Raw genomic sequence first — 15,690 nt, forward strand, 5'->3', positions numbered from 1 at the left:
AAATATCCAAAATTTTCGTGGACACGGTAATATTTTATCCACATAAATTGACGCTATCGGTTTAGTGATCGTAAAAATGTAACGGATTCTAGAATTGAAGGTAAATTCTCATTTCGGCATTCATGAAATACAATATGATATGGCGAACCATGCAAATTTCGTACAGTTTTTCATTCTTCCAAAGCTCATATTTCTATGTGTCACAACATGAGTTTGACTGGCTAAATTTCTCTAAATATTGTTCTTTGTCTGTATTCTACTGTCCTATAGTTTTTTTTCAATAAATGCCTGTTGTACAGGGCGTGAATGCAAGACAGCCAAAAAGTACAATTTTTTGGAATTTTCATCAGCATCTGGGGCATCAATAACCTGAAAGTACATTACGATCAAAAGATAATTCATATGATACAATAGACTGTCCTATTATTTCGCGATTATGCCTTAAGGTTTTAATTTCTGTTACTCTTTTGCTCGAAGGCATCAAACGATTCATAATTGGCTTTCACATAAAAACGTTCACATCAGTTGTTTAGTACATGGAAAATTGTTATACGACTGTTAATGGCGAATAGGGAATATAAAAGCTCAATTATACCAACTACTCAATAAAATGTCATAGGTCCAACGAATATGAATTTGAGGTTGTTAATTCGTTGTTGAAGAGTAATTGAATAACACGATGAGTAATAGTAATATTGAAAAGTTTTATCTTCTTGACACTGCTTGAAATCCAGTGTCAGTGGGATTCTGCAAGGTACTCGTTAAGGTCCTTAAAGATTCTAACTGTAAGTTATATCTTCTATGGTATACTAAAAACAATGGTTAAGGTTTATAGATAAAGGATAAAGCCCTGAGATTTTCAAGCTTTTTCATCAGAAGCTAGCGCCTTGTTCAAGAATGGTATCAGCCTTTGAAATATCAATTCGATTGTAATAGCCAACAAGACGATTAATTTCCTCCCACATTTCTTATATACAATAGACAAGAAATTTTTCTACACTGTTTACAACTCCACTCTAAGCATCAGTCCGATATGGTCTAGTGGCTAGGATACCTGGCTTTCACCCAGGAGGCTCGGGTTCGATTCCCGGTATCGGAATTATATTTTTACCGACCAAAAATTCAAGAAATATGAGGCACGCCGCAAATCTGACCCATCGCAGACATAAAAACAACACGTCGTTTGATAACTCATTAACACATTGCGAATATAGTAAAAACACTACGAAACACCCTATCTATATTAATTCCAGAGTTTTTGTAACAAAATTAATATTTTTTTTTATTCTTTCCCTGCCGTTCTAAAGCACCCTTGCTTCAATTGAAAATACATGAAGTGAGTGGTAATACACAGTGAAAACTGTCTGTTTATGGTGTCACAGTTCGTTTTTACTGATCAGTTTTAGGTACTGCTCAATCAAATCTTATTTGGAGTAAATAAATTTTATGATGAAGATAATAATTATGAATATCCTTGCGAAGAATGATAAACGTAGTGAAATATACTGCGGAACCATAATGTCCATAATCATTCAAACCCAAGCCATAAAGAAATACGAAAAAAACTACTCCTTTCAGTGAGTGGTTAGATACGAAATTACTTGTACCTGACCAACAACACGAAATCAGAATGTTGTAATTTATCATTTGCGATCCTTTTACCTCGGAAACACCTATTACGCCGAAATTTCTAGGAATCTGCCTCATACAAGCCTACACCTCATTGTACAATTACAGTACAAACTGGTTCTCTTCATTTTGTTTCCCATATTACTCATTTGATGGATACCTCCTTACCTAGAATTCCGATGGATGTACATTCCACTTTGGACATGATTCCAGGGATATGGATCAAGACCCAATGTGAAAAAAAGTGGTAAACCAAACTTTCAAATATCGGACACTACAAGAAAAAAATTTTTTTGTTTATCCACTTTTCATTATCGAGTTCATTTCGAAGGGCTCTCTGGATTGCAACTGATTACTTTTCTAGAATCTACAAAACAAAACGTACGCTCTCCAGAATAATCCATATTTCCCCATACATTGATTCAATCCTATAATTGTACTTTATGTTCTCAGGTGATATTTCTAACCACACATGTACTCAGTTCCTTTATGACATCCTTGGTTTTTCATTTTTATTCACGTCGTTAAAAACGATATCTAACTCCTCCGAGAGACACCATTAAAGAGGTTTGCGATGGCATTCTGGGGCTGTCATCCGTTTCCTAGGAGGAATTAATTTTCATTTATTAAAGCAATAAAAATATCAAACGATTTATTTTAAGTCCCCGAAACGAATGTGAGTGAGGATGCATATTTACCGAGTATAAATAGAAAGCTGTTACCGATTCCACATCGCACCATATCGAAAAGATGGAACCAGTAAAGTACTTTCAAATCCCGAATGTCAAGTCGTGGAATTTGCATAAATTGGTTTATTTGTCGTTGAAATGACAAAATTCGCATGTTTCTCTCTAGAACAGGATGTTCGAATGATCACGTCCGATTTTATCCACATAAGAGATTTATATTGATTGAGAAATGAAAGAATATGCATATAATATAGCCAACTGACTAAAGATCGGGTAACTTTTACCTTCTTCTTCAATAACTCTATAAGGAATTTCCTTCTAATGTCGCATCCTATTACAGCGATCGAAATCTAAAATGATTTCTCTTTACGTCCCCAAATTCTCCCCGAAGAATCAAATAGACGAATCGAATGCCCCACAAACTCTTATATCACCTGCAAACCTTCTACCTGATCGAATGAGAAAGAATAACCTGACTCCATCGAATTGCAATGCAATGGCTTTTTTGTTCTTGCCTGCTGTACCTTTCTGCAACTAAAGAATCCATTATTGTTTCCTTGCAACCGAGGTTTTGAAATTAAACGATATTTCTCGGAATTCCTTCACCCTAGGACCATTATTTTCGCTCTCTAGACGGGATCAAGACAAAAAGAGGACATTGCTGAATTAATTCGGAATAGTGGAGGATAATTACTTACCATCAGGTTCTTTGCAGAATCCGAGAATGATTCAGGATGGAAACAGAAGTGCCCTCTTTGGAGAGTCCTTGAACGAGAAATGAAACGTCTGAGCGTGCTTCTTCGAGACAAATGGGTCTTGATTTTTCACAGCATGAATTGATTGATAGTCGAAAAATATATCAGAAATATGAAATTGTGTAGCACTTGAAGCCATAAGGAAAAACACTAGCAAATTCAGACATGTTTTTCTGAACAATTTTCAATTTGTATGATCAACTTTCTCTTCAAAAGAATTACGTATTTCATTTTCTAGTTCTTACACAGGGTTTCCAATAAAAGACTATTAACATGTCGAAGTCTTTTGACTTCATCAACAAAACGTGAGAATTGTTTCCATTTTTGACAGGTAAACAACCTCTGTAATGTGTAAATATAGTACTCGTAAAACCGACAATCTTAGTACTCAAATTCCTTTCTTCATGTTGGTGTGATTTTATGCTTCACCCACTTTGCGAAATAGGCTATATGTAAATATTCGATCATCATTCAATGAATAATGCATCGAATAAGACTTCAATTACTGCATTGATAAATGATACGAACCGTTCTGTCCAACGTTCCCATATTGAATCAAATTCAAAATTAATTATTTGTTATGACGTCTCTGTATAATGTAATGATTAATCTCATGAGCATTCACCATTGTTACTAGGCCTCCAAAACGTTGAATCAACTATACATCACGCCTTCAGAACAGAAACCATCATAAGATGTCAGTTGTACATTGGACAATAAGCTGTTTGTTCTTTCATTTTTGGAGATTGAATTTCTTTTGCCCTGAGTACCTACCTGCATATTTCATGCAGTTCTGTACATTTTCATCGAAAAATTCGTATTCAAGTTATGTCTGATTCAAAATAGAGTACTTACTTTATATATTGGATGAATTAAAAATATGGGGTGAACATATTCCATTGTGAATGTGACGAAATGTATCCGCGCCCCCTGTATATTGCATAATAGTGCAGCATTTCTCGCCATGTCGGTCTGAAATGTGAGAAGATCCTTGTCGGGGCGTGGGAGGAGGAGAGAAATATGCACCAAACGTATACCTGTCTCCCAATCAATTCTCACTATGGCGTAGTTGTTTACCAAGAATTACATACGGACCATAGGGTGGAAACGATAAAAAGTCGTTTATTTCTCTGGTCAGGCTCACTAAATAAGGGAGCACAATACCTGGGTCCCAAATAAATAATGCCAATTCACATGCCCATAACGAAAGGACCAAGTTGTTACATTTCGGAATGACATACGGTTTTATATGGGTAGGTGGTGGTTAAGAACAGCTTCATTTTAACTCGGCCTTTGTCGAATAACAAATTTTTCTTGGACCTGGAGGAATTCCTATCTCACTCCATCATTTATTCAGTATGTATTCAATGATAAGTTGCGAAAAAATGTAAGAAATGATTTCCTTTCAAAAAATAGTGTGGGCCTTTCATATAGATTTTTTTACAGCCCCTGCTTGGATACTTCAATAGAAGCTGACCAAGAAAAAATTCATATGGAAGAGCTATACTGATCATACTGTTTTTTCACAAAGAATTACACCTGGAAACTATTTATTTACATTCTGTATATATCGTCAACTTTTGAACTGTTTTTTGAGGGAATTCCTAGGCACACTTTTCGAAGATTTGAATACTAGGTACATGAAAATTTCCCTGCTATGAGAATCAGCGAAAATTTTTTCATTTCACATTGCTCAACAATAACTATAATTGTTTCACGATCTGAGGTTCTGAGATTGCATGAGTATTACACATTTTCGTGAACGAAATGGTACGAGGTAAATGAAATAAATATTTGAAAAAGACAGTATTGTTGTCTACAAAACATCCAACTCCTTCTAGCAAAACGTCCAGTGCGGTTTCGTTTTAATGACGTATTTGACTTTCAGAAAGGGCAGACCTTCTAATTATTATTTTTATGTAAGTCTCAGACATGAGAACCATACGGGAAGCCAGAATCGCCATGGGTTAGAGGGGCCGATCTTTACCTGGACCCGGAGCAAGATGACTTTTAACGCAATTTCAATGTGGCATATTTCTGATATGGGTCGAGGCAAATGCCTTTTGTTGGACGGGATTCGGATGTGCTCTTGAGAAAGAACATGCGCTCAATAATGTGTTGACTTCGATGCGAAACTGAATCTTCCATGATTCATATACAGGAGGTCCGGAATTGGGCGCATTCCTGTCGTGTGTATTAGTAGGTATACCTTTTTCGGTAGGTATGTTCTTATTCACACTTTCTATTAAGCATCCAGTACATCGTCAATCAAGGAAATAGCATCAAAATCGTCTTAAGATGAAGACTTAACTACGAAACAAAGGCAAACTCAAGAAAAAGGGTTGGATGAAAACCCAATGCTTGAAAACTAATCCTTTCAGCAAAATTCTGTTTGCATATTCGTAATCTACACCCTCGAATCAGTGAATACTCCAATTTTGATGGAAATCGGAGAGATCGAAATTTTTTTCAAATTTTCCATACATATGTATGGAAAAATTGCGATTTTTTGAAAAAAAATTTTGGTCTCCGATCAAGACCAAATATATACTATAAACTAATTCGAGGGCGTAGAACACGAATATGCAAACAGATATTTTTTTAAAAATTTATTTTTCAAGTTATGGTCGATGGAAAATTCGAGATTTTGGACCTTCGCGGAAAAAATCATAAAAGCTAAACTGTTCACGGCAGATGAATGAAATAAGGTTTTTTCTATTTGCAAAGAACCAATCTATCACAAGAATAATCAGTATAAGTCCAGTGCCTTTTTTCTGGCTGCTACAGCTCCTCAAAGTTTACCAATTTTTTCAAAATTTTTCACTATAAGCGATTTTTTTCCCAAAGTACTGATAATATAAAAAATATAATTACATATTCGTGATCTACGACCTCGAATTAGTCGGAAAAATGACCCAGGTTGATTTCGTTCGAAAATTAAAAAATTTTCGATTTAGAAGATTTTCGTTTGCTACCCGCGCTCGCTTACCGTGTTTACCCGCACTCTACCAACAAAAATTCCAATTGAAATCTTTTTGATAATAAGTTTTTCATCTTAGGCATTGATTTCCCATCAGTAGTTTTTCGAAATATCAGTGCCAGATGAAAACTGTCAATTTTCTTTGTGTCTATACCAACAACAGATACAGCTTTAAATTCTGGTTTAGTTCTCCTCGAAGCTTGCTCGCTTACCACCTTCACATTTCATGTTACCCCACCCATTGTGTTCATATCATGTCAAATGAGCGAAACGGGATTAAGCCAGAATCCAACAACGCCTCGAATAGGAGAAAACAAATCAGCAACCCAACACAACGTGCAGAAAGCGTAATCCACAACCACGGATGCTGCTTGCTCACTGAATTATGATAAAGCCCATCAGCCAGCTCCACATACCCAGATAGACTTCAATGTTTCATTCGGCGTTGCTTCAAAGCCCGGGCAAATCAAGTAGAGTAATCGATAAACGTATGGGTCTAGGCCTTATGGATACGACTGCTTTGTAGTGTACGTAGTCGAATTGAGCAATTGCTCGTTGAGCATCTTATCGAAGCATATGCGGGATTCGTAGAGGTATAAAAAGACTATGGCTTTGGCGGAGACGGATTGCTATCTGTGTCGAAAGGGTGACGTATCATTTTGGTCTCCACACACCCGGATCACTACTCCCTCGGGCCCTTTGATCAATTCCATAAATGCATATAAGGTAGGGGCGAGATGATGCAGAGAACATCGGTCTCTCTACTATACCCAATTCACTTTTATTTTAGCAGTCGGTTGGACATGGAATTTTGACACATTTCACTCTGTATAGTACGAAAATTTGGGGTTATGACGCTTGTCAAAACATTTTTGGGTTTTAAATCAACGCTATGTTGCCCGTTCTACGTAAAAGTTTCTGTTATTACGTATTTTATCACAATGTCGAATCTCTTCGGAAAATATATGACGAACATAATTGAAGTTTATACAAACTGATTGAAGGCATACCAAATCCAGTTATTTGCATGGAGAATACAAGAGATCGGTATAATATCATAATATGCACTAGCTTGAGGAGAGTTAATGTTCGTTATCTTCTTTGGCTAAAGTTTGAATACGTTACATCAGTTGTTTTCTAAAATATCAAACCGGAAGATGAAATGCATATGATGCAGTGGTTGGGAATGGTATCTCCCGAAGGAATTAACAGATAATTATGTTAAATTCTTCAAGAAAAATCATCTTGCATCAATATAAGTGAAAGGAATTAAAGGAAGTTTCAAGTCAAGATGAACTTCACTTTTGAACAAAACTTTCACATGAATAAACAATTAACAGGACAATTGGCGAGTATTTGTGGCTGTTCATCTTTGATATAATACACACACACACACGCACACGAACACGCACACGCACACACACACCACCCACACACACACACGCACACACACCCCACAAATCCCTCACACACACAGACACGCCACACACTCGTCACTCGACACTAGACACTCGACACTAGACACTCGACACTCGACACTTGACACTCGACACTTGACACTCGACACTTGACACTCGACACTTGACACTCGACACTTGACACTTGACACTCGACACTCGACACTCGACACTTGACACTCGACACTTGACACTCGACACTTGACACTCGACACTTGACACTTGACACTCGACACTTGACACTCGACACTCGACACTCGACACTCGACACTCGACACTTGACACTCGACACTTGACACTCGACACTCGACACTCGACACTAGACACTCGACACTAGACACTCGACACTTGACACTCGACACTTGACACTCGACACTTGACACTCGACACTTGACACTCGACACTTGACACTCGACACTCGACACTTGACACTCGACACTCGACACTCGACACATGAAACACGACACTCGACACTCGACACTCGACACTCGACACTTGACACTCGACACTCGACACTCGACACTCGACACTCGACACTCGACACTCGACACATGAAACACGACACTCGACACTCGAAACACACATCCTGCACCCACCACACACACAAACACACACACACACACACACACACACACACACACCCCCCACCAATCCCTCACACACACACACACACACACACGCACACGCATACGCACACACACACACACACACACACACACACACACACACACACACACACACCCCCCCACCAATCCCTCACACACACACGCACACGCACACACACGCCCCACCCACACACACACGCACACACACCCCACAAATCCCTCTCACACACCCAGACACGCCACACACTCATCACTCGACACTAGACATTCGACACTCGACACTCGACACTCGACACACGACACTCGACACACGACACTCGACACACGAAACTCGACACACGACATTCGACACTCGACACTTAACACTAGACACTTGACACTCGACACTTGTCACTCGACACTCGACACTCGACACTTGACACTCGACACTCGACACACGAAACACGACACTCGACACTCGAAACACACGAAACACGACACTCGAAACACACATCCTGCACCCACCACACACACGCACACACACACACACCCCCACAAATCCCTCACACACACACACGCACACGCAATCGCACACGCACACGCACACGCACACTCACGCACACACACGCACACTCACACACACACACGCACAAACACACACAAACACACACATAATTAGGTATTTATTGGTACCTTGAAACATTTACAATGTATAGGACAAGTCAAATGAAAAATAGAAAAATCAATTTTCGGGAACTTATTCTACGATGACATTAATCGAAAATCCTGTTGTAAACTTTTCGCATTAATTCACTCAAACATAAAATTCTCAAATGCCATCACTTGTTTGGATCTCCCAATAGAAGGAAATTCTTTGTAATCCTCTTCATTCACAATCTTTCTGATTGTGGAAATATTTAGCTGAAATATAAGTCGTTCAGATTCAGATGAAGTATTATATAAATTCTCTTACATTGAATATGTTCGGTACCGTCTGACGTATTGTGGATTTTAGAATATCAGGGTATAACTATTTGAATGAGCAGACCTGCGACCCTGTCTCTTTTTTCAATCACTTTCGGCATTTTCGTAATAAAAATTGATATTAGTTGTGGCAACGGCGTTATGACATTATCGACATTTCATGAGCGCCAACCTTACTCCGTTCTAGTTACAAAAGCTTGAGAAAATCATGACCAACCGACTGCTAAAATAAATGTGATTGGAGCATAAAAAGGAAGTCTCCTTTTGAATATCCATTTTTTTTCGCTGTTGCAAGGATTTAAGTTAATTACTGGCTGTGAGTAACAACATAAGACGATGTAAGCTACGAGTTCCATCAGCAGATTTTCCACAATTTTCATATTTGAACGAAGCCTTTTTATGAAACTCCAAATAAAAAGATTCACTTTTTTTCTATTCTGCGAAACAATGTAGGACGTACCGGCAAACCGGCAATTGTATGGGGCGCTGCGCAGCAAGGGCACTAAGAACGAAAGCGAAAGGAAACAATTTTGACCGCATCTGTTGTTGGTACTAGCAACAAATGGTTGCGATTCGATGCAATCGGGCCTGCCGGTCGAGTCTCAAGGACAAATTTGGGTATGTTTTTTGTCGGTCGCCACGGTCAATTCTGGAACGTAGCAGGTGGTTGTGATTTTCAGAATTTCCGTCCAAATTGAAGATTCGCTGATTCTATGTTCGGGCGAGCGTCTGAGGGCCGCGGAAGGATGGTTATCTTGATTGCTGCTCGGTGCAGATTTCCTCCAGGTACATTATGGCTAGAGGGTTGTTTTTCAGACTACGCAGAGTCCGGACGTCATAATGGCTTCTATGAAATTCCCCAGGATATTCATAGTTTACACTTGGAAACAAATCCTTTCAAATGTTTTTTTAGATTTTTTTTTATGGAAAAATATCTATGTACATCCATATGTCAAATAGTTGAACCCTTAAGAGGTGGGAACATGTAGAAGGAACATTTTACGATGACCGGTTCATCGCACATAACTTCTGAAAGGGGTACCATAGTATATGTTGGTTATAATACCAAGAAACCATTTGCTTATGCTTCTTTGATTCTTCGAAATCACTAAGGGAAGTTTTCAAGGGGAAAGTTACCCTTTTCAACACCATTTTTTGTTACCAGTTTTTGTGGATGTTAAATATTACCGTTTTCGGGTAATTTAAGCTTGAATTATAACATCAGCAAGGTGGAACAAAATTGTCTACTATATAGGGGAGACTAGGGAGCATTGATACATGGGGAGGCTTGATACAGGCTTATATCCGCGATCTGTAGCCGTTTTCAAAAGTTTTATACTAGTGAACACTATTCTTTGGCAGAGGGCATTGCGTGACGTTAATATGTAAGGCTAACAGTAGTTTGTTTGTGAAATATTCAACGAAGATTGTTTCGAGTTGAGAAATTGTAAGTTTTTACTCAAGTTACCTAAGGGTTTTATGATCATGCATTAATTCTTCGGCATAAACAAACATTTCACTGGGAAATATGCATAAAACTACTCAATTTGCAGTTTTATTCGCCTTTCAAAATATATGAGTATAAGATGAAAACATAAATCCCTTTAAAAATTGCTTTCGGGGAGGTTTGAGACATTTGTCGTTGGGAGGCCTGATACATGAATCATCTTCAAAAAAATATTCCGTAGCTAGTTGGATAGGCCTACATGAAGGCGTTTTCACCATCCAACATATCAAAAGGATTTTTAACAACTGGAATTTATCCGTACAATCCCCATGTATTTAACGAGGTCGACTTTTCTTGTGCGGAAGTGACTAACTGACCATTTCATGATTTTTCTACACCTATGGGACCAAAGCAAGCCAGTATCATTGCTGACCTACCTACTGAGCTTAATAATCCTCTCGATTACTCTCCCAGTACATCGTATCAATCCTCCCATATGTGGGGAGGCTTGAGACAGTTTGCATGTTTTTGTGTTCAACGTTCTGTGTAGAATAAGATGGATTATGTTTTGAGACTTCTATATTTATTTTGTTGAACGATTAATTGAAGAATTATATAATATAAGAAAAGTCCTGTTTCTTCATATAATTCAGTTTCCAGAATAAAAATTCCAAAAAACGTATCAACCCTCCCCAGTCTCCCCTACCTACTGCTTCTATTTCAAAGTTTAGAATGAATTTGTGTTAAAATTTGTCTGATTTCGTGTTTTTGTGAGTTTTGTTTTGGGTTTTGACTACTTTCATAATAGAGGTTCATAATCTCGTATTTGCTAGGATGAAACCTTTGATAGCAGGGCCAAACCCTTTGCGTATTATTCCTTATATCCTTAAGTTCATTGTTTTATATGTTATATACTCACCCTGAATGAATAAATGTGCGACTGTTTTGAACCGTTCTGAAACCATCAAAAAATCGATTCAAAACAGGCATTTCATCTCCTAGGAAATTTATACGAAAATGCAAATCTTCCTCTATGCCCAAGATAAGACACTGGAAAATGGTTATTTAGCTTTTATCTTGTTTTGGCCCACTTTTTCGTAAAGAATTTGAATTTTCCAATCAACTTCTCAGGAGTGAAGAACCATTTCTTATCTAAGAGAACTTAAGGATATAAAGGAATACTGCAAAAGGTTCAAGCACTCTATGGCTCTCCTATCAAAACTTATAAGCCTCGCAAATGCAGGACTCCATTGTGAACCAGCCTGTATAATTAGGTAAAATATTGTCTCTGGAAAAAATGAAAATATGCAATTCAATCAAATCTGATAACTTTCCTGCTAGCATTTCACACTCATCGACCAATTCTGCAATAAAAAAAATATATAAAGCTATCAGGATCCGATATGGTCTAGTGGCTAGGATACCTGGCTTTCACCCAGGAGGCTCGGGTTCGATTCCCGGTATCGGAATTAGTCTTTTGTATGATTCAATGCAGGTGGCAAATTCTATTTTCTGCATCACACTCTATCATAAATATCCAGTGTTTGCTCATCTTTGAGTATCTGGTCTGGTAGAAAAATCTGTTCACAAGGGTTTGATCTGTTCAATAGGTTTCATACGAAATCTCAATTTCTCTCAACTTTTTTCGGAACATCCAGAGACTTTCTCAATGTAAAACCTCACGCAGAATATACAGCGTAGACAATAGAGACCAAGCAATAATTCTTGTCTGTAATCTGTAATGCCTTCGTCTCTCCCTCTAGATCTTCGCCGACAAACCAACCCATAAATTAATCCTCCGCCAATAGATTCCGGGAATGATTCTTATTCATTCTATGCCCGTTCGCAGATCGCCTTGAGAATCATGTTCCATAGAACCGGGAATAAAAAATAATAGAGTGCGCATTGTTCTACGTCTGGCCAGGACCATAATCTAGGTCGCATTATCTGGTTATATAAGATGGGACAGGATTTTTTTCGTTTTGCTCATCCGCGGTTCGGCCATATGCTCTATGGCTGCGAAACAGCATCTGCAGTCGGCCCAGCACGTGCTCTGGAATATAGGTGAGCAACTCTGGACTCATCTTCGAGACCGCCCTACTGAAAATATTTAATTTTACATCGAACGCAAAGGCGAAGTTGGACAGGATCGGACTTAGCAGGACACGAAAGTAAACCGTCAGAAATGCTTGAACACCCTCCTAACCCCTAACCCTCGTAACATCAGGAGTGCCTCAGGGTAGTCATTTAGGTCCGATGTTATTTGTAATAATTATCAGTGATATAGATTCTGTCAATTTTTTTAAATTCACTTCGATTAAGTCCATTTCGGACTATTTTGTTTGCAGTCGGACCTGAAGGCATTGGTGTGCGACGAACTGTTTGTATTTGAATATTGAAAATGTCTCAAGGGTTCAGAGTCCAACATTTCCATACTTCACATCCTATGAGAAGCAATTAAAAAAAAATCATTCTTGTCTCTGGTCTGGTGTCTAACATGACAGCTTTTCAGGTACTATATTCAGGGAGCTATATCTAAACAGGGACTGCTAAAAAAAATTATATGAAAAAAAATCCACACTATTCTTGACAAAGAATGAAATGGCTTCTACTCTGAATTCAAGAACTTCGAAAATCGGTAATTCAATCAATCATCACTTAGCCCCACAATTTTTGTCCGAAAAACTCATTTCCGTATTGTTTTATTTCCATTGCAGCTGTGTCCAAACGATCTTTCCATTTGAATTACAAACCAGGGTGGCAGATGATAAAAATGAAACAGGTAAGGGTTCGGACCTACCCCTAGCCTTTACTAATTAAAGGAAAAGGATCTAATTTACTGGGGGTACAAAGTTGTTGTAACGTATACGCGTCATATGACTCAGGGCGATGAATTATTGTTATGACCATATTGGTCTGCTGGGTTTTAGTTGTCAGTGCTCATATTAAACTTCTGTTAAATGGCCGTTTGGTAATTGGGGTGGTCTGAAACCCTACGAAAAAATCGGGAGTTAGGTTAGGTACTGATATTGGTAATAATAATTAGCGCCTGTAGCAGTTATAATTTTCTATCATCATACAGTGTACTATATTGATAATTGTGAATTATTTATTATTTGTATTTCACTATTTTTATTCTGCTTTTTTTTTCAGGAATCATCCCCAACTTTGACGCTTATATCGTCAAAGGTAAGCAGGCCATGCGTCCACTACGTTGTCCGATCAAGGTGTGTGTAACAGTGTGCTTTAATATTTAAAATAACTGAAAGCAATCAGTTTTGCCAACCCAAAAATGGAGAAAATCTTTTTGATCAACCAGGTAAATAAACAAAGGATATTTTTTCGTTCATTTTTTATTTTGGAGCTAGTTGATTTCGACGAATAAATTCGAATTTTATTTTATTCAGGATGAGTATAATAATTACATACCATGGTATCTCAAAAAAAAAAGAGAAGGCTACAAATCAGCCCAACGAAAATTCTGAAAGATTGGACTGAATTAAATCAAGTGGATTGGACTTAAATTTTTGGTTATTTGAGATTGTTTTTGTTGGATGCATAACTTGAAATGAGAGATATTTGGAACAAATATTAACAAAAAAGTCACACTGGCTATTTATGTGATTGTTTTTGGAGTCTTGCGAAATGTTTCTTTTACTATGATTTTATCAGGATTATTCTGATTTGGTTGACGGATTTTTCACCAAATTAATTAATTTTTATGCTTCGAAAGGTTATCTAATTCCTTCTGATTCCCCCTCTGGCTAACAACATCGATAACTTCAGTAATGAAAATCGCTGGGTATAAACGCAACAATGGGAAATTGTCAAAATTTCATCAGGGCTTTCACGAAACCGTACCATGCTTTTCAGTGGGAAATTGTTATAATTAAGGTTGGCAATACTGATTGATAACCTTCATGTTATGCTCGGTGCGTGACTGCATTGAAAGTTTTTCCTTTTTCATTTTCTTGAATCAACGCACCACATTTCTGGTTTAAGTCCACCCCTCTCTGTTTTGTGCATGAAAACATGAACATGTGTATATATTTTAAGTTCGATAAGGAACCGCTTGTGGTTATTATTTTCGATCAAATTTCAGGTGCGATACCATTTCATTTCGTGTTCATATGCTGGTTTTTAATAGTTATATGCTCGCAACTCTGAAAGGCTAACGTAAAAATTGGAATTTAAGCTTTAAGGACTACACGAAAACGAAAAATTTTGTGTTATACAGTTGTCGTTCTTAGTGAGAAATTCCTGTACAAAGAATCATCAAAAACAAACCTATTTTCTACCCGTATTCTATAGAAGCAGTTCGGATATTCGCAGAGTGGCGTAAACAGGAAAATAAAATGCGTATATCCGTCTGAAACTTTTCCCTTTATCCTTCAAACCATTTACTTCGGAATGTACGCATAGTAAGAAGTTTTATTTTCATCGTTCCTCATTCGCGAATAGATCTCCGAATTCGGAAACTTCTGCCGACCTTTTTGCTTACTTGCGTAATAATAAAAATGTGGGTAGATATAGTTCTTCACTTCTCCGGGTGTAATAAAACTCCCCTAACAAAGGGGAAACATTGCCCTGGAAATAATACGCTACGGCCTTTACGAATTTCCAATTTCTGCTAGGTCTTCAAATATTTCGGCAATTCGGAGGGTCAATTTAGGATCGCGTTAACGTTTTGGCAGTTCCTATCATTGAATTGGGGGGGGATTCTTCATGAACAACGATTAACGTTACGAGGACTTTCTTGGATGTTTTTATGACTTTCCGTCACCGCTTTTCGCATATTTTTTGGTATATTTACGCAGTTTTTGAAGGTTCTACTGGTCAAATCTGAGATGACTCAATTTTGTATATATATGGTTTTGGGATATTTTTTAAACTGCTTTGTATAATACACTCCGCAAAAAAATTAACGCACATTATGGAAATCTCAAATTTATTCTACAACTGAAGGTGTTCTCAATGATAATTATTTTTATCAGAATTATGCATGCATATGTTATCCACTTTCAACGGTTTTCTTCAATACAGATGTTTTTTCCCAGCTGGAATAAAAAAAGATGATATTATCAGATTCTGAATGTATTGGCTCCATTCTAAAATCAGTTGTTCTCGATCAATTCTAGTGATCAATAGTTTTTCTTTCGTTTGAT

General features: G+C 37.7%; 1 protein-coding gene and 2 non-coding genes across 9 annotated transcripts in view; all 3 read left to right on the forward strand.

Moving 5' to 3' along the window:
• Positions 1-15,690, forward strand: part of LOC123312074 (voltage-dependent L-type calcium channel subunit beta-2) — a 71,785-nt gene that overhangs the window by 19,911 nt on the left and 36,184 nt on the right. For 5 of the 7 annotated variants that reach the window (XM_044896283.1, XM_044896285.1, XM_044896284.1 and 2 more), the window contains exon 3: positions 13,679-13,714. In XM_044896283.1, coding sequence (XP_044752218.1) covers positions 13,679-13,714 — 36 coding nt within the window. Of the gene's footprint in view, positions 1-13,678; positions 13,845-15,690 lie in introns of all 7 variants that reach the window. The other 2 variants (XM_044896290.1, XM_044896291.1) reach the window with 2 other exon arrangements.
• Trnae-uuc lies at positions 1,028-1,099 on the forward strand. The gene has a single exon. It is a non-coding gene; the product is annotated as a tRNA-Glu (tRNA).
• Trnae-uuc lies at positions 11,923-11,994 on the forward strand. Its single transcript has one exon. It is a non-coding gene; the product is annotated as a tRNA-Glu (tRNA).

The sequence above is a fragment of the Coccinella septempunctata genome, chromosome 4, assembly GCF_907165205.1.
Source record: "Coccinella septempunctata chromosome 4, icCocSept1.1, whole genome shotgun sequence".
NCBI classification, from domain to species: Eukaryota; Metazoa; Arthropoda; class Insecta; order Coleoptera; family Coccinellidae; genus Coccinella; species Coccinella septempunctata.